Source organism: Myotis myotis, unplaced genomic scaffold, assembly GCF_014108235.1.
Source record: "Myotis myotis isolate mMyoMyo1 unplaced genomic scaffold, mMyoMyo1.p scaffold_m19_p_2, whole genome shotgun sequence".
Classification (NCBI taxonomy): Eukaryota; Metazoa; Chordata; class Mammalia; order Chiroptera; family Vespertilionidae; genus Myotis; species Myotis myotis.
This window is the reverse complement of record NW_023416324.1, coordinates 164,227,267-164,247,028: the sequence shown is the minus strand read 5'-3', so window position 1 is coordinate 164,247,028 and position 19,762 is coordinate 164,227,267. Positions and strand designations below refer to the sequence as shown.

The following is a 19,762-nucleotide window of genomic DNA, read 5'->3' as shown; positions in this document are numbered from 1 at the left end:
GGGGAGAGAACAAAGACAGATGTGGAACTATAGAGTGGCTTGTTTGGGATGGTTGGGAAGGGAAGATTTAGAACTGAGAGATAGTAAAGTTAATTTGGAGCCGAAAATATATATTTTAATGAGGAGGTCGGAAAAGTAATCAGATCCTATCTTGGATCCTATTCAATGGCAGCTGCTACTTTCATAAAGCAAGGAAGACTTCAAAGAAATAAAAGTTGTTAGGAAAAATCCAGATGTCGTTGCTTTGTATGTTGCCATAGTATGCTGGCCAGTCTCCAAGATGGCCCCTAATGGTTCTTACCTCCTTATCTCCTTATTCATACTCTTCAGGGTCACTTAAGTAACCAATAGGATATTGTGGAAATGATAGTTGTTACTTCTGATTAGGTCATGAAAGATGTGGCTGCTGCCTTGCTCTCTTGGATCACTTGCTCTGGAGGATGTCAGCCACCATGTCATGAAGACATTCAAGCCCTATAGAAAGATCTTCATGGTAAGAAACTTGGGCTTCTTGCCAACAGCCAGCAACTGAGTAGCCTTGTGAGTGAGCCATGTTGGAAGAGTCTCCCTTAATCCCAGTCACACCTTCAGATGACTGCAGCCCTTATAGATATCTTGACTGCAATCTTTTGAGACCCCAAACCAGAACTATCCAGCTAAGATCCTCCTCAATCCCTGACCTAGAGAAACGGTGAGGTGATGTTTATTGCTGTTTAGATTACTAAGCTACTAAGTTGTAAGTCGCTAAAGTTTGAGGAATTTGTTATGCAGCTATAGATAACTAACACAGATAGGATAGAAAGGAGGGATGAAAAGTAAAGGCTGCTCATACTAGGCTTGCACTTGTCCTGGCCCCTAAAGGTGGAACAAGGACTAGCTTCATTTCTACTTCAGGAGACTGCTGACAGCCACATAGGGCTAGAGGATGACAAGCCGGCCCTCTTGTCTCCTCTGCCTCCTAGGGGAGGACTAGGATGACATTGAGAACTCACACAAATTTTGTTTTCGGCTTTCCCGTGGCTCCTGGGAAAAGCTGCATTGTCCTGCTAGTAGGCTGTGGGTCCTTGAGAGCATGGCTCCGATCTTACTTGTTTCTATCCCCATTGCCCAGCAAGTGAACATTTATGAACAATGAATGATATTAAGGGAGAGAGCAAAATACCTTCCTCCTCTGAGTTCTGGAGAGTCCATTCTTGGAGAGGAATCACAGTTCCTCAAGGCAGTTTCAATAATAATAGCATGCCTGGCATCAGACATTTTCACTATTAAAAAAACAACAACACCCTGTTTCACTATTTTAAAAAGCCCCTCTATTTAAGCTCATTGCTTTTAAGAGCTTCCTTTCACATGTCCATTCATTTCTTCTATGAAATGTTGCTTTCACTGTTGCTCAAACTCCCAAGGTGCTTGATCTAGGGGAGCAAAGAGATCTGTTGCAGAGAGACCAACAGACGGCTGCCGAAGTTGCCCAAAACTCACAGTGGAAAGAGCCCTGGAATGGAATTAGGAGGCCTGGTTCTGGACTGCTGTCACCGATTCGCGTAGATGTCCTTGGACAAGTTTGCTCCCTCTCTCTAGACCTCAGCTCCTTTACCTTAAACTGAGAAAGGGGGTCCAGTGGGGTCCTCCCAAGTCTGGGTTCCAAGGTGCGATCGGAAAGCGAAAGCAGCGGGCAGCAAGCCTCTGAGTAGCTGTTACGGTTACAGTACAAGGTCCCCCGGACTTCCCTTTCTGTCCCAAGGCTATGGCCTCGGGGAAAGGCTGTCAAGTTCACCGACTGGGAAGAGTCTTCCGGGTTTGAAAGCTCGGTCTCCGTGTTTCCAGTTTGGTTACCAACCCTGGGTGACCTTGGGCAAATTCTTCTCTCTGGACCTCGGAGCCGGGACCTCCCTGTTATCCCGAAGAGGCTCGAAGACCTGGGAAGCGACCTGGAGAGCTTTCCGCGAGATTTTTTTTCTACCAACTGGATAACTCAGCCCCTGCGCGGGGTCCAGTCCCGCCAGCCGTCAGCTCCGAGGTGCAGTCGAAACTTCAACCAGCGCGGCTTCCGAGGCGGTGGCTACAGGTGAGTTCTTAAAGGGGCCGCTGGCGCCTGGGTCACACCTGAGACCGAAGACTGGGCGGGGGATGCCGGCCGGGGGGAATGAATGAATGAATGAATGAATGAATGAATGAATGAATGAATGAGCAAAAGAAGGAAGGGGCTTTCCCTTCCCACGCTTAAATGCATTCCTGCTTGGAATCAATCACGGAGATTTTAAAATCCACTAGTAAAACCCTAAAACTCTTATCAAAGTAACCCATCTCCCCATTTTACGTGCCCTTCTTTAATTCACGCCCCGCCCGCCCGCAAAACTTTTACTGAGGGGCAAAGAGTAACTTTAAAAAAATAAATCCACACAAAGTGGAAGCAGTGCAGAGACGGTACCCCGGCCCCAGCACCTCCGTTCTCCCCCTTCCCAGGCTCCGCCTTCCCCGCCCCCTGACGTGGCTGGTGCCGGCGACTCCTCCGCCGGGTCGCTTTTCGCGGTCGGAGATCCGCCCCGGGGGCGACAGGCGCTGTCTCCCGACGTGGAGTTGGGAACAGCACGTGCTTAGAGAGGTTAAACCTTAAAGCGTGTCCCGGACTGTGTCTCGGCCCCGGTGTTGGTGAAGCCGCATCTGTCTGCAGACACCCCGACCCTTTCGAGCCTGGGGTGCATCCCGCTCCAAACCGCGGGCCACCCCAGTGGGCTCGGGCGGGGGAACAGCGAGCCTTCCCGGGGCACCCGGGCCACCTGTAGAGTCTGTGTGTCAACGCCTTTGTCCTCGGAGCCCTTCGCTGGCCGCCCCTGTGCGCGAGCGGGGCCACTCGAGACGCCGCGGGGGCCGCCGCCCCCTCCCCAGCGCCCGCCCGGCCCTCCTCCCCCTTCCCACCCAAAGGTAGCGCGGAGAGCTCGGGGCGCCGCGCGAGCCGCCTCCTCACTTCCCATTGGCTGCGAGCGCCGGGAAGGCGGTCACGTGGGGGCGCGGCCAGCCAGCTTCGGGGCCGCCATCTTGGCCGAAAGTTTGGGGGGAGAGAGGTTGGGGGCGCGGAAAGAGGCGAGGTTCCGGGGGTGGGACGGCTAGGAGGGGCGAGGGCGAGCGGGCGAGCGGGCCCCGGCGAGCGAGGAGGCGGCGGCCGGGGACGAGGACGAGGCCGCGGGGGTGCGGCCGCCGACGGGAGCTCCTCCCCCGTTCTCGCACCCCCCTCAGCTGAGCTCCTTCGGCTCCGGGCGGGGCGGGGGGACGTGGAGAGGGGCAGGGCGGGGGAGCCGCCCCGAGTGGGTCCGGGGCGCACCCCAGCGCCGAGCGCACGCCGCTCCCGGGAAGTTTGTGGCGGCGCCGCAGGTGTGGGGGCCCGCGGAGGTGTGCATGTGGGGCGCGAGGGCGTCGCGGAGAGCGGCCGCTGCCCTGCCCGGCCCCCGCTGGAGTCGCCCGGAGGAAGCGAGCCCGGCCGGAGACAGGCAAGCGAGGGGAGGGGGCCCGGGCGCGGCGTGGCGCTCCGCCCGCCGGTGCCGTCCTCGGAGCGATTTACCGCCGCCGCCGGCTTCGGGGCTGAGGGTCGGAGCGCCCCGTCCCCATCCCCGTCGCCGGCGGGGCGTCTGCGCGCCGGTGCCCGGGGAGGGGTGGCCTCCCGTCTAGGCTTTCGGTGCGGGTCGGAGAGGGGGCAGCTTTCGAGGAGGATTGGGGGGCCGACGTGGGTCCGCGCTCCGTGGGCGGAGGGGTCGCCCCGCAGGTGAAAGCTCGCCGGGCTGCCTGGCACCGCTGGGGTTCCAGGCTCTGCCTTTCACTAGGGAAAACTTTGCCCAGGTGGGTTGGGCAGGTGGGGCCCGGAGTTTTTCCGATGTGAAATGTAGGGGGGGTTGGGGGGGAGGAGTGCCAGGTTCACCACGATTCTCTTCTCTTCTTTAGTTGTTTCTTTTCCGATTTCTGTTTTAAAGGTGTGTGCCCTCTTCCTGATCCTGGGGGAAAATGCCGGTCCGGAAGCAAGGTGAGGATTGGTTATGGCACTGTTCCCGTGGACGGCACTCGCTTTTCTGTATGTGTGTTTTCTAATTGCTGTGTTTTATTAGTGTTTAACTCTTAACGAGACAGCACAGTCCTATCCTCCCTGCTTAGGGCATCCAAGCCTCACATCATTCAGAAGATGGACACATCCATATGTGTGTCAAACTTTCTGGATCTCTCTCTAGAAACTAGAGGGGCAATGGATATTTTACCTCGGAACGTCGTCTTTAAAACTCTGAATTGGTGTTTTCATGTTTCGCAATATTATTCTTACTAAACACTATTTTGAGCAGCGTGGGATACTGGCAAAAAACTATTATTTTGAAACAGTTAATATTTGGGTTATAAGGACAAATTATAGATTATCTGCTTTTGCATATCAGATCAGCTGCAACTTACCAATACTTTGATTAAAATGATCTTTTATTGTGGTAGACTACCAGTACACATTTATTAAAACCACGTACCTTCCTCCTTTCTCTACTGTGACACGTATTTAAATTTTTTTGAATCATTCTAAGGAATAGAGGTGTGCATGAACGTGGTAGCATCAGTTGACCAGGAGGATTTGGGAACTGTATAGATGCCTTGCAGAATCATTTGCTGCACAGCTACTGTGTAATACTTCCTTGTAAAATAATTTTAATCAGACTCTTTTTTCCCTCAGATACCCAGAGAGCATTGCAACTTCTGGAAGAATATCGTTCGAAACTAAGCCAAACTGAAGACAGACAGCTCAGAAGTTCCATAGAACGGGTTATTAACATATTTCAGAGCAACCTCTTTCAGGCTTTAATAGGTGGGAGTTAAAACTTTATTTGTGACCATTATGTGTCAGCTAGGCTTAATGTTCCTTTGATTTAACTTATTTTAAACTTAAGAGCATGATGTAGTTGGTTCTCTTTGAGGCATTCAGTAACTTGAACATCCAGTGAGTTATATATTTCGATAGGCCAATATTCTTTCCAAAGATATCTAAGACAGCCTTTCACTATGATTATTTTAGTAGTCTTCGAAAACAGTGTTTCCTGTCCTAGTATTAACTATTAAAAGAGGGTGTAGTTACAGAAATGTTTCAGCACCCTAAAGGTAACGACTGAGTAACTGTTAGCTTTCCGTATTTGACTTGTATTTCTCTGGAGTCCTTGAAAATGTTTGAAGAGTAACAGAACATTCATTTACCTTAACACAGACCTCTGTTTAAACTTGGCATTCAGAATTTTAGATCTGAAAATGGCCTTAGAGATGATCTTGTCCAATCTTATTTCACAGGCAAGAACATTGAAACAGAGTTGTATTCTTAATTGTTACTTAAATTTGAAGTGATGCATTGTTTTAAATGAGAACTGAACAAATAAGAGTCCTGCATTCTATTCCTGACACTGCCATTAATTGAATGATAGTACATAAATTATATAACCTTTTCTAGATACTATATCACCTAGAATGTGGATGCAGTAGAATAGTGGTTTTAAGACTTTTTAAAAAAATAGCTAGGTCCTTTTTAAAACAAAATCTTATATTTTGTAAGCAATCACCAGTATATAAAACAAGGTGATTGGTCTCTGGCCCTCTCCTCCAGTTACCTTGAAAAGTGTGCAAACCACTGAACTAAAAATTTGTCTCTTCCAATTCTAAGAATAAAATTTTATTTTTTTATTAGTCACTGACTATATAACATATTAAAATAAGACCTGTACTTCATTGCATTATAGTTATTTCCTCAGTAACTTCCAAATAGATATGGCTTTACATCTCATCGATCTGTTGATAGATAAACTTTTGATGTGATTTGAGGTCCACCTTCAAGTTAGTGTACTCAGAAATAACTTGCTGGTAAATTGATATTTTCTACTAAATTTGTTTTAGAATTAAAGAAGATTTTAAAAACACTCAATACACCTGAATAAGTTTTTAAAATTTAACATTATTGTAAACATTAAAAAATATACAAGACTAGAGAGAACAGTATAATGAACTGCTATATATCTGACACTTACCTTAAAAATTAATCAACATTTTGCTTTTTTTTTTTTTTACCTTTAAACTGATGAATATATTTTATATTTGAATTTCTAAACTGATGTTTAAGGTCCAAATGGATGATCAAATTGGATTCTTCTGTAAAAACAGCAAAAAAAAGAAAGGAAAAATAATTTTTTGTTATTTGGTTTTCTAAACCAACATTAAACCTAGGAATGTTTTGTTTTGTGGGGTAACTGTTTAAAAAAGTAGTATGAGTATTAAGTCCTCTTTTACATATAGTTGTAGACAGAGAGAGACAGATGCAGTCTTCCTCTGTGTGAAGTTTGCAACTTAAGAAAATTAGTTGCTTAGTGAAGTAACCAAACCGTCTATGCTTAGATTTCTCTGTAGATTGGAGGTAAATTTCTGTTTGGAGAAAATTTTTTTTTACATATTCTGCCTTGCCTATTTTGAATGTTTTTACCTATTCTTATTCACAATTGAATTCTGACAGAATTAGTTTCCTAATTATTAAGGTTATATTTGTGAATCTTTGTCCTGCATAATTTCATTGGTTGTGAATTTACTTTGATACTTAGATTTAATTATATTTTAATTTGGGGGGGGATATGGTATCAGATTTTGGTTTAAGGAAAGTAATAGATTTTAGGAATTTTGAAACAGGTAGATTTAGTAGAGGTTTTTGTGTGTTTACATTCTGTAATTGAATTGTTGACAAATATATGCATTCTTTTCTATTTGTTGAATTTAGATTAATTTATTAGCCTTTATTTTTTCAGTGTTTGAAAATATTTAGGTCAATACGATTTTCTTTTTCTTCTGCACCTACACCATTGTTTTTGAAATAATGTGATAATGTACATTACACCTGTAAATCAACATTGCAGGATCATATGGTAGTTATATTTTTTAATTTTTAAGGAACAATCATACTGTTTCCCATAGAAGCCATCTTAATGGCTATCAGAATATGACACTTTTAAGTGTGTGTAAACAGAAATAATGGCTAACATTGAGCACTTTTTATGTGCTAATACAGCATCTGTTTAGCTATCATAATCCTGTGAGGTGTATATTCATCTATGAGATGATTATACCATTTTATAGATTAGAAAACTGAGGCACTGAGAAATGACATCTTTTGCCCAAGGATGCTAAATTGTGGAGCCAGAAATTGAACTCAGCTAATCTGAATCCAGAGCCTCTCCTCACTGCCAACTACTAGGCTATTCCATAAGTTGAATATTTTTTTTTATAAATGTGTATTTTTCCCACTTGCCTGGGACTCTTTTTTTAAAAAATATATATTTTATTGAATTTTTTACAGAGGAATGGAGAGGGATAGAGAGTTAGAAACATCGATGAGAGAGATTCTCTCATCAGCTGCCCCCTACACACCCCCTATTGGGGACGTGCCCGCAACCAAGGTACATGCCCTTGAACAGAATCAAACCTGGGACCCTTCAGTCTGTAGGCTGATGCTCTATCCACTGACCCAAACCGGTTAGGGCTGAATATTTTAATGTGATAAAGACCACTAACAACAGTAATATTTAACATAGATACTGATCTGTAGGTTCTGTTGTGTTTTTTTTTTTTAAGTTTTTACTTTGAAGGTGAATGTTCATGATGATGGAATTTATGTATTTTGAAAAGTGTATTTAACTTAGTAATCAAAGGGCGAACTTAAAGGTATAATGGTAAATGTCAGAATTTCTTAGATTTTTTGACTTTTTTATTGGTTCCAGTAATGTTATATTTTAGTCTGTTGCTGTGTGTGTGTGTAACTTTGCAGGTTAGGTTTGAGAAAGGAAAACATTTATGGATGTGGACCAACTATTAGCTAAAATTTTATGGAATTGGAGGAAAATTTTATAAAATTTTTAGTTGGTGATTTTGATTGAATTAGATTATTTGTTAATAGTTTCATTTACTACTGCTCTGAAGCAGTGCTTTGATTATGTTGAATCTGGTTGAATTCTCTTTAGAACCTTTTAATCACATCTGTAAAGCATCTATAAATATTTTTTGTAGTTTAAGCTATTTCATCTATATAGGGTCAAATTTCTCTGCTGAATTTTTCCTTTTCTAATTATTTTTTTCAGTACTCTATCCAGTCTAGGACCAGGTATTGCATTTAGTTGTCATGTCTTTTTAGTGTCCTTTAATCTGGGTACATTTCCACAGTCTTCCTTTATCTTTTATGACATTGACATTTTTGAAGAACACAATTTTCCATTCCTCTTATTTTCTTACGTATTGTTTCTCATTTTGGATTTTTCTTATGCTTGCTCCTAATTAGACTTAGATTATGTATTCCATAGGGTTCTGCACATCCAGAGGTACACATCTTTTGCCCTTCATTGATGTTACTTTTGATCACCCAATTAAGGTGTTATCTCATGTTATCTCATTACTCTACAGCAGTGGTTCTCAACCTTCCTGATGCCGCGACCCTTTAATACAGTTCCTCATGTTGTGGTGACCCCCCAATTTCATTGTTACAAATTGAACATAATTAAAGCATAGTGATTAATCACAAAAACAATATGTAATTATATATGTGTTTTCCGATGGTCTTAGGCGACCCCTGTGAAAGGGTCATTTGACCCCCAAAGGGGTCGCGACCCACAGGTTGAGAACCGTGCTCTACAGTTACTGTTTTTTTTCCCTTGCATCTTATAAGCAATCTACAGGCCCAGTGCACAGATTCATCCACTGGTGGGGTCCCTCGGCCTGGCCTGCAGGGATCAGTGGACCTCTGTGCTCCCGCAGCCTGGCTTTACCCGCCAGCTTGTCAGGCTCCAGCCTGCTGTCCACGTTGATCCCACACAGCACAAAGTAGTGCGTGAAGCAGCAGGCGGCTGGGAGGAGCCTGAGCCCGGGCTGGGCACCTCGCTACTCCCGGCTCTGCTGTGCCTGCAGGGGAGTGTCTGCAGGAGAGGCTAGCGCTGCTGCAGCTGCGCTCGCCAGCAGTCAGCAGCCCATCAGCTGAGCGGCGCTCCCGTGCTCCCACTGTGGGAGCGCACTGACCCCCAGGGGGCAGCTCCTGCATTGAGTGTCTGCCCCCTGATGGGCAGTCCGCATCATAGCTATTGGCCGGTTGTCTGGTCATCTGGTCTCTTAGGCTTTTATATATATAGACTAGAGGCCCGGTGTATGAAAATTCATGCACTGGCGGGGGGGTGGGTGTCCTCAGCCTGGCCTGCTCCCTCTCACAGTCCGGGAGCCCTCAGGTGATGTCCTACTAACGGCTTAGGCCTAAGCCGTAGTCTGGCCTCCCTCTGCAGGAGGCAACCAGGCTGATCAGGGGAAGGTGCTACCCCCATCACCCTGCCGCCGCCGCTGCCTCTGTCCTCCCTCTGCGGGAGGTGACCATGCCCATCACCCCGCTGCTGCTGCCACTGCCGGCCCTCCTCGGCCCTCGCAGTCACTGCAGCTTTGTTCGGAAGGATGTCCAGAAGACATCTGGTCTAATTAGCATATTACCCTTTTATTAGTATAGATTGCTTTTCAGCAAAATTGTCACCTACAATTTAGCATTCATTGATGATGCTTGCCTGAACCAGTTTTTACTATGTTCAGAATAACAGTTTTATAAAAGTAGCACTCCTCCGCATTTTCCAATTAACACTTGGCATCTTACTATAATTAAGAGCCCTTCTCCCCCATCTATTTCTCTGTCCATCTGTTGATGTATCTATCTATTTTCTTTCAATAGTTGATAATTTATTACTATCCTTAATATTTTTGGTGCTCAGATTGTCTCAGATTTATCTAGTGGGAGCCCTCACAAACTTGTTCTTTTGTCCTTATGACATACCCTATCATTTTTTAAAGCATTTTCTTACTTTTGGCATAACATGATATTCTAGGTTCATTTGTACATATCCTGCCCCAGCCTTGGAATCAACCATTTCTGAGAAGCTCTAGTTCCTTTTGATACACCCCTTGTTTTAAAGAATATGTATGTTAATACCCTATGGCTGTTAGTCAAATAGTATTTAAAGTAAAGTAATTTATTGTTGGATACTGGCTTGACATTTTTCCTGTTTCTAGTGTGTGAAGCACAAATTGTAATACAGTTAAGTTTTATATGATATTCTTTGGTGATCAAAAAGGCTATTTAAATGTACATTGGCTTAGAAGAAAACAGTGAATCTGTGCTTGAGTAGATTTGACAGTTGTCTCTCTTAGTTAATAAAAACATTGTACTTTTAGTCAATTAACTGATACAAGTTTTTCTCTCTAAATGGCAGGGTTATGTTTCAATGTTCATTCAGCCTTCTCTCCTCTTTGTTCCATAGGGTGAATATCCTTTTAGAATGTTATTCTTTGTGTATACATATGCACTTTCATTTTGCAAACTCCCTGCACAAATAGAATTGTTTCTTTCATGGGAATTGATACTTAAAATCAGTGTGTAAAGTGAAAAATCCCATCAGATTAAAATTATCCTTGAAAATTTTTCCGGAATTCAACACTGTCATTAACTACAGTACAATTGTTTTTTCCTCTAGTGGAAAGAAATAATTTTTTCTTCAGTTGAGCAATAGATGAAATAGTTGGCTTGTGATTAAGTAACCTCTTATACTAAAAGCTCATAATTCTAGAATCACACTCGGCACAGTAAGATACAGAGAGGTGCTCACATTATGAGAAATGCATGAAAATGGACACTATATGAGGGAACAATCTTCATCCTTCTAATTTTTTATTTGTGACATTCACTTACTGGGGGTGTCTGATAGGTAGAACGTTATCTTTTTTTGGTAGAAGGAGGTGCTGTAGGTGAATTTGCCCAAGTGCATATAGTGTGACTTTTCCGTATTACCCATATTAACTATTTTTATACTACAAAATTTATTATTTGATATCTTTCCATTTTAGTCGATTTGTGCAATTTTAAATGACTGTTCACATTGTATAGATTTACTGTAGTTTTATTAATGATGTCCTAGGAACATTTAGGCATATAATTTTTTGGCATTATAGACAATATTGCGTTTGTATATGCCTCTTTTTCCTGCATCCTTTATTATATCCTTGGGATATTTTTCTAGAAATGAATTGCTAGATAGAAGGGGATATGGATTTTAAAAGGCATTTGATGTAATTCATTAAATTACCCTTAGAAATATTTTATAGATTCAAATTATTAGGCAGTATGTAGAAGAATGACTAATTCACTATACCTTAAACAAGATGGAGTATTATTAATCTTTTTAATATTTTTATTCTGATATGTAAAATACATATTTAGTCATTTTGATGTTTTATTGTGTATTTCTCTGATTAAAGAAATGACCAATGATGTCAGAATTTTCCTACCTTGTTTCTTTTAATTTATTTTGTGACTTGTTTGTTCATATCATTTGCCCCTCCCATCACCTTTTCCCCCTTTTTTTCTTAGAGGTATAAAATCTGTTAGAGATATTAACTCTAGATGCCGTGTAAGTTGCAACTAGCTTCCCTTGTTGTCATTTGTTTTTAAACTTTTATTTAAAAAACACATAGGTATGTTTATATATGATTAGATTTACCAATTGTGTGTGTGTGTGCGCACGCTCATTTCTTGTTTTTAGTACCATGATTAGAAAGGCTTTCCTATCCCCAAGATGATTATTATATTTAAATTCTTTCATGGCTTCTATTTTTAACATTTAAATCTTTAATAGATTAGAAATTATTATTTTTTTAATCCTCACTTGAGTGTGTGTGTGTGTCTGTGTAAATTGATTTGAGAGTGAGAGAGAGAAAAAAGAAACAAACCATCGTTCGGTTGCCTTCTGTACATATGCTCCGACTGGGATCAAATCCATAACCTAGGGATGTCAGGGCACTTCGGGAATTGAACCCGCAACCAACCAACTGAGCCACACTGGCCAGGGCTAGATTGGAAATTTTTTTGAAATGAAGTATGAGATTGCTTTTTAAAACAGAATTTGTTACTTATTATGCTCCCTTGTACGTTTTCTTAAATTATTAGACTTTAATTTTTTTCAGCAGTTTTAGGTTTACAGAAAATTTGATTGGAAAATACAAAGTTCCCATATCATCATCACCCCCCACCCCATTCCCCTATTATTAACGTCTTGCACTAGTGTGGTATATTTGTTAACAGTTGATAAGCCATTATTGATATATTGTTATTGACTAAAGTTCATCATTTACATTGGGGTTCACTTTTTGTGTTATACATTGATAAAATTGACATTCACATTTGTTGCTTTAGCACATGTATCCACTATTTTAGTATCATACAAAGTAGTTTTACTGCCCTAAAAATCTGTTGTGCTCCACCTGTTCATTTTTTCCTCCCTCCCCCAGAACCCATGGCAACCAATGATCTTTTTATTATCTCCATAGTTTTGCCTTTCAGATTGGCTTCTTTCACTTAGCAACATGTATTTAAGGTTTCTCTGTCTTTTCATGGCTTGGTAGTTCATATATATATATTTTTAAAGACTTTATTTTTAAGAACAGTTTTGGGTTCATAGCAAAATTGAGAGAAAGGTACAGAGATTCCCCACATACTCCCTGCTTCAACATATAACATAGCCTTCCCCATTATCAACATCCCCCACCTGAATGGTACATTTGTGACAGTTGATGAACCTACATGGGCACATCATTATCACCCAAAGTCCATAGTTTACCTTAGTGTTCACTCTGTTGTACATTTTATATGTTTGGACAAATGTATAATGACATGTATTCACCATTATAGTATACAGAGTAGTTTCACTGCCTAAAAATCCTCTGTACTCTGCTTCTTCATCACTTTCCTACCTCTAACCCCTGATAATCACTGATCTTTTTTTGTTATCTCCATAGTTCCGCCTTCTTCAGGGGTGGCATATAGTTGGAATCACACAGCATGTAGACTTTTCAGATTGGTTTCTTTTATTTAGTAATATACATTTAAAGTTCTTCCACATCCTTTTATGGCTCGATAGCTCTTTTTTTTTTTTTTTTAAATACTGAATAATATTGATTGTCTGGATGTACCAGTTTATCTTTTCACCTATTGAAGTATATCTAGGTTGCTTCCAAGTTTTGGAAGTTATGGATAAAGCTGCTACAAACACATGTGTATAGATTTTTGTGTGGACATTTAAGTTTTCAACTTATTTGGGTAAATATCCAGGAGTGCAATTGCTGCATTGTACCATAAGAGTATGCTTAGCTTTGTAACAAACTACCTAACTGTCTTCCAAAGTGGGTGGCAATGAATTAGAGTTCCTGTTGCTCCATATCCTTGCCAGCATTTGGTGGTATCAGTGTTCTGTATTTTGGTCATGCTAATAGATGTAGAGTGGTATCTCATTGTTTTAACGTGCATTTCCCTGATGACATGTGCAGCACTTTTTCATGTGCTTGTCTATGTGTAATGTAAACATAACTTTATATGCACTGGGAAACAGAAATATTTGTGTTAAGTGTTTCATTGCAATATTCACTGTCTTAGGATAATCGCTTTTGTGTGGTGGTTGGGAACCAAACTTGCAATATTTCTGAAGTAGGACTGTATTTGTTTTGCGTCACTACTTTCAGTTCTTTTGGTTATATACTTGGAAGTTGAATTCTCTGTGTAATGTTTTGAAAGACCACTATACTGTTTTTTTCTACAGTAACTGCATAATTTTATATTCCTGTTAACAATGCACAAGGGTTTAATTTCTCTACATCCTCATCAAGGCTCTTTATTTTTCTGTTTTGTTGATGATACTAGCTATCCTAATGGGTATTTTACTCAGCTTATTTTGTCTTAAGCCTGATATTGTTTAAATAATATGAATATTTGGTTGTCTAGTCCAGCGGTCGCCAACCTTTTGGAACTCACAGACCACCAGTGGTCCAGACCACCAGTGGGCGATTGCTGCTCCAAAGGTTTTCTTAAACCAGCAGTTGCCAATCTTTCAGACCTCACAGACCACCAGTGGTCCGCGGACCACCAGTTGGCAACTGCTGCTCTAGTCCATGGGAGCTCAGATATAGCAAACTAGAAAGGCCTGTTTGATAGATGAATATATGACCTAGATTTAAGGCATTTCAATTGCTAGTAGCTAGATGCAAATGAACTTTTGAAAAACTTATGTAGGGAACACTTTGTTCCTTAACCATACCAGATAGTAAAATGTTACTCTGAGTTGTATTAGTCTAGATCTCAGTTGTCCTATATGGTAACCATTAGCCAAATATAACTATTTAAATTAATAAACCTAGATGAAATGATAAATTCAGTTCCTCAGTCACACTAGTCACATTTTAAGTGTTCAATAGTCATATGTAGGTAGTGGCTACCATATTTAGAGAGAGTGGAAGGAAGGGGGAGAGACAGAGAGAGAAATATCAGTGTGAGAGAAACACATCAATTGGTTGCCTCCTGCAACAGCCCGGACTAGGGATGGGGATAGAGCCTACAACCTACGTACTAGTATGTGTCCCTGACCAGAATCAAACCAGCCGCTCTAACCTATGAACAAAACCTAGCACAACTAGGGCAACTATAGAGCATTTTTATCATTGCAGAAAGTTCTTCTGGACAGCATTGGTCCAGATTTTCATTAGAGATGTTATTGAAGAGTGAATACAGCGGTGTTTGTTAGTTAATCCTATATAATAAAAGCCTAATATGCTGTGTCTGGTTGTCCGGTCGGCCATTCAACTAATCAAAGCGTAATATGCTATTGATATGCTAAGGCCGCTCAATCGCTCGGTATGATGTGCACTGACCAGACGCTCCGACTGGTAGGTTAGCTTGCTGCTGGGGTCCGGCTGATCGGGACTGAGTGAGACGGGCTGGACACACCCTGGAGCCCTCCCGCGGTCCCTTCCTGGCTGGCCAACCTCCCGCATCCCTCCCTGGCCCCGATTGTGCATCTGTAGGGTCCCTCAGCTTGACCTGTGCCCTCTCCCAATCTGGGACTCCCTCGGGGGATGTCTAAGAGCTGTTTTCGGCCCAACGGCGGAACGACCAGTCGCTATGATGGGCACTGACCACCATGGGGCAGATGCTCAATGTAGGAGCTGCCTCCTGGTGGTCGTTGCGCTCCCACAGGAGGAGCATTGCTCAGCCAGAAGCCGGGCTCACAGCTGGTGAGCGCAGTGGTGGTGGCAGGAGCCTCTCCTGCCTCCATGGCAGTCGGACACCCCCCGAGGGCTCCTGGACTGTGAGAGGGCACAGGCTGGCCTGAGGGACCCCTGAGTGCACGAATTTCGTGCACCAGGCCTCTAGTTATAGAATAAAAGGTCACATAGAAATTTAAGATTTGAAATTTGATTTACAGTAATAATTTTATGTAGTGATGTGGGCTACTTAAGATTGGTAACTAACCAATTAATACTCATTTAGTACTCTTGAGGCAAATACTATACTAGGAGTTCTGGATTTTCTTCGTGGTGTTATTGTTAGTTTTGTTTTTTTAGTAGGAAATACCTGTGTCTGTCTATCTCTCTCTCCCGTCTCTCTTGATAGTTATAAATATACTAAAGGTCCGGTGCACGGGTGGGGTCCCTCAGCCTGGCCGGCGATCAGGTCCGATCGGGGCTTGTGGGGGCCAGCCAGCTGGGGAGGGACTGTGGGAGGTCTCCAGGGCATGTCTGGTCCTCTTGCCCAGTCCCAATTGGTTGGACCCCAGCAGCAAGCTAACTTACCGGTTGGAGCACCTGCCCCCTGGTGGTCAGTGCTCATTATAGCAACTGCTCGAGTGGTCGACCATTAGGTCGGACACTTAGCATATTAGGCTTTTATTATTCTACTAGAGATTAATTTATTATTCTACGAAGAGATTCGTGCAGTAGGCCTTCCCTTCTCCTGGCTGCGGGCACCGGTTTTCCTCTGGCACCCGGGACCCAGGCCTTTGCTCTGGCCGGAGCCGCCTTCTGTCCTCCGTCTTCACAGCCCCAGCCGGAGCCGCCTTACATCTTCCGTCTTCGCTGCTCCGGCTCGCCTTCAGTCTTCGCTCTGCCGCCTGGAGCCTACGTATGCAAATTAACCACCATCTTTGTTGGCAGTTAATTTGCATATCATGCTGATTAGCCAATGGGAAGCGTAGTGAAGGTACAGTCAATTACCCTGTTTGTCTATTATTAGGATAATAAAAACCTAATATACTAAGTTTCTGGTCAGCCATTCAACCAATCAAAGAGTAATGTGCTAATGATATGCTAAGGCCACTCAACTGCTCGCTATGACATGCCCTGACTAGCATGGGGTAGACGCTCCAACCAGTAGGTTAGCTTGCTGCTGGGGTCAGCCGATTGGGACTGAACAAGATGGGCTGGACACGCCCTGAAGCCCTCCCATGGTTCCTCCCCAGCTGGCCAACCTCCCGTGTCCCTCCCTGACCCTGATCATGCACTGGTGGGGTCCCCTTGGCCTGGCCTGTGCCTTCTTGCAATCTGGGACCCCTTGGGGGATATCAGAGAGCTGGTTTTGGCCCGATCCCACAGGCCAGGCCAAGGGACCCACTGGTGCACAAATTCATGCACCGGGCCTCTAGTATAGGATATTTCCTACACATATAAAATATATATCTTACATATATAGAAATATATGCCCTACTACATAAATAAACACATACTCTCACACATATATCTTCTACAAAAAAAAAAAAAAATTCCCTAATATTTTCTGGAAAATAGTCCATATTTGAATTTCCAAATTTGTTACAATGTATTTTTTTTTAAAATATATTTTATTGATTTTCTTACAGAGAGGAAGGGAGAGAGACAGAGAGCTAGAAACATCGACGAGAGAGAAACATCGATCAGCTGCCTCCTGCACACCCCCCACTGGGGATGTGCCCGCAACCACGGTACATCCCCTTGACCGGAATCGAACTGGGGACCTTTCAGTCCACAGGCCAACGCTCTATCCACTGAGCCAAACCGGTTTCGGCTGTTACAATGTATTTTATAGCTCCTCTGTCTTCCTCCCACCACACGTACTAGTCAAGGCTCAGTGTTGTAGTTGGTTGCTATGTCTTTTTCATTTCTCTTACACAGAAAAATTTTTGCTTTCTAACAGTTTTTCTCTATCATGATATTAATTTTTTACAGAAACCAGGGCAGTTTTTTTGTAGAACGTCCCCTTCCCGATTTGTTTTGTTGCTTGCTTTTCTGGTGTCATATAATTTGTTCCTCTATCCCCTTTATTTCCTATGAACTAGAAGTTGATTTTAAAGACTTGCTTTAGGTTCAGGTTAAACAAATTTTGGTAAGAACACTTTGTAGCCAATGCTCTGAATTTGAATTTTTTATTTTTGTGATGGTTATGTGAATAGTTTTATATAGTGATTTATGATTTATAAATGCTTTCACATACAATTTTTTCTAGTAATATTCTTGAAACCTTTGAAGTCGGTTATTTATTGTGTAGATGTTAGTTTTATTAGCCCTTTACTTAGAAAGTTGTACAATTCCACTGGTTATTAAAACTGCAAAGGGAGTTACTTTGTCTCTACTATCTTCACATGTTTTTAAAGGAAATACTAATCTTTTCATCATTCTGAGAAACAAGAAGTAAAAGTTATTCCATCTATGTTATTTATAGTTATTGTGTATAATTCTTCTATACAGAACAATGGCCACCTTTGCTGATATTAATTTCCCTCCTTTAAAAAAATTAACTCAAAATTAAACCAGTAGGTGAATAAAGAACTAACTGTCGTAAACTAATATAGAATAAACTATCGCTCAGAGCTTCTGAGCAGCATGAATAATCAGTGTTAATGTATCAAGCTTATATAATTCCAGCTGATAACAAAGTAACATAATATTCTAAATTATCCTGTGCTGCTATTAGTATGTTTATGATTTCTTTTAGAGTTTTGCCAGACCTTTAACTGATTATTTCTAAAATAACATAAACTGTTTAACTTAGCTATTTCTAAATATCCAGACTAGAGATATCTAAAAATGCTTCTAGTTTATTGATTTTATTTTCACTTATTTTTTGTTTTGTTATCGTTTGGTTAGAAGAGCCATTAAAACCACTTAAGAGGTTTACATGCCAGCCTGGATATTGGTGGTACAAAGATATAAAATATCAGTAATAAGTCATATATGCAGAATTTATAATAATATTAGCTGCTTTCTATTAGAAGCTTATTATGTGCCATTGTGCACTTTGCATGTATTATTCAGTCCTTGTAACAATTCATAATGATAAGAGGCAAGTTATCAGACGTTAAGTAACTTGCCTAAATATGTAGCTAATTGGTGAAAAAGGAGGTATTTTATTTAACTCGGTACTGACTTTGAATTGTAAAAAGCCTATGACTTTTACTCTGTGCCCTGCAGGTTCTGATATGCTTGTGACATAATAAAGTGAAACGTATTTACTGTTTAAGCATGCTATAAGGTTGGACGTACTGTGCTAATCTAGAGTAAAATTTTTGCCTTTGGATTATGTTGTTTTAGCAATGCATAGTTTAATTAGAAAATATAAATACTTTTTTTTTTTCCTTTCTTCACCTGTAGATATTCAAGAATTTTATGAAGTGACCTTACTGGATAATCCAAAATGTATAGATCGTTCAAAGCAGTCTGAACCAATACAGCCTGTGAATACTTGGGAAATTTCCAGCCTTCCAAGCACTACTGTGACTTCAGAAACACTGCCAAGCAGCCTTAGTCCTAGTATAGAGGTAAGATAAAAAATTTTTCCCTTAAGCTGTTTAGGGCTACTAAGTTTTTTTCATTTTATTAAAATGGGCACTTTGTGGAACTACTATTTATAATGGAATAATGAGGATAGGATTAAAAATACTTTTGAAAAGAAAAGCTCAGAATCTCTGGTGCCCTGGTCTTAAAATGGTGTAATGGTTTGAGGTGTGAAATACTGGCTTTAGACTATTAAAAAATACTTTGTATGATAGACTTCAATGAGGCCCTATCTGTGTGATACTTTGATAGAAACTATATTTACTTTGAAAAAATAGTTTTGCTCTAGTATTCTTTCTTAGAAGTTGAATATAGTTTTGTAGTCCTGGGCAGTTTACTTGCTATATTTATCCTAAGGATTCTGTTTATTGTCCTGAAAGATTGTATTATTAAAATTTCAGAGACTGATCAATAAATTCAAAGGTCAGTATTGGTTTCTATATTTTTCTGTAATTAAAACTGTCGAGTTTTCATAACTATTTTCATAATGTTCTTTTTTGTTAAATATTGTTGCTGGTAGAGTTAGACGTGACATAAGAGAGATATGAAGCATTTTGTAGTGAAGATTCTGTCTGAGAAACATTAGTAATTTGAAGGTGGTTGTCTGACTGAATATGATTCTAGTCCCTTGTAGTTACTACTAGAGAATTGCCTGGAAAATTGAATCAGCTTCTGTTTGGTGTGTAATAAATCAGGAGTAAGTAGTGGTGGGCAGCAATCAGACAGCCCTTTGGCAATGAATGAGACAGTTTCTCAGTTTCTTTATGTTACGTAACAAAACGGAATTTTAGAGCAAGAAAAATCAAAACATTTTATCCCTCTCCTTCATTTTAAAGATGAAGAAACTGAGATCCAGAAGAAAAACTGAGACCTAGTTTATTCAGCTAGTTTGGGAAAGTCTACCTTTGGATTTCAGACCTCTTAAAACACAATTCACAGTTCTCTTTACTAATCTTGATATGTCCTTGTGTTTCCCTTTGATTAGAGATTCTAGTGTAGTATTTTCTGTGTCCTTATTTTCCTCCTCTATATTTTTCATCACTTTCTCTTGGATAATTTTAGTTTCCATTCCCTT

At 41.3% G+C, this 19,762-nt stretch overlaps 1 protein-coding gene across 21 annotated transcripts in view; it reads left to right on the top strand.

The window, feature by feature from the left end:
- The first annotated feature begins 3,090 nt into the window (after positions 1–3,090).
- DLG1 (discs large MAGUK scaffold protein 1) overlaps positions 3,091–19,762 on the top strand; it is a 291,832-nt gene continuing 275,160 nt past the window's right edge. For 6 of the 21 annotated variants that reach the window (XM_036351776.1, XM_036351782.1, XM_036351770.1 and 3 more), the window contains exons 1-4: positions 3,091–3,485; positions 3,963–4,060; positions 4,697–4,828; positions 18,505–18,671. In XM_036351776.1, coding sequence (XP_036207669.1) covers positions 3,994–4,060; positions 4,697–4,828; positions 18,505–18,671 — 366 coding nt within the window. In that variant the 5' untranslated portion in view covers positions 3,091–3,485; positions 3,963–3,993. Of the gene's footprint in view, positions 3,486–3,933; positions 4,061–4,696; positions 4,829–18,504; positions 18,672–19,762 lie in introns of all 21 variants that reach the window. The other 15 variants (XM_036351780.1, XM_036351777.1, XM_036351779.1 and 12 more) reach the window with 5 other exon arrangements.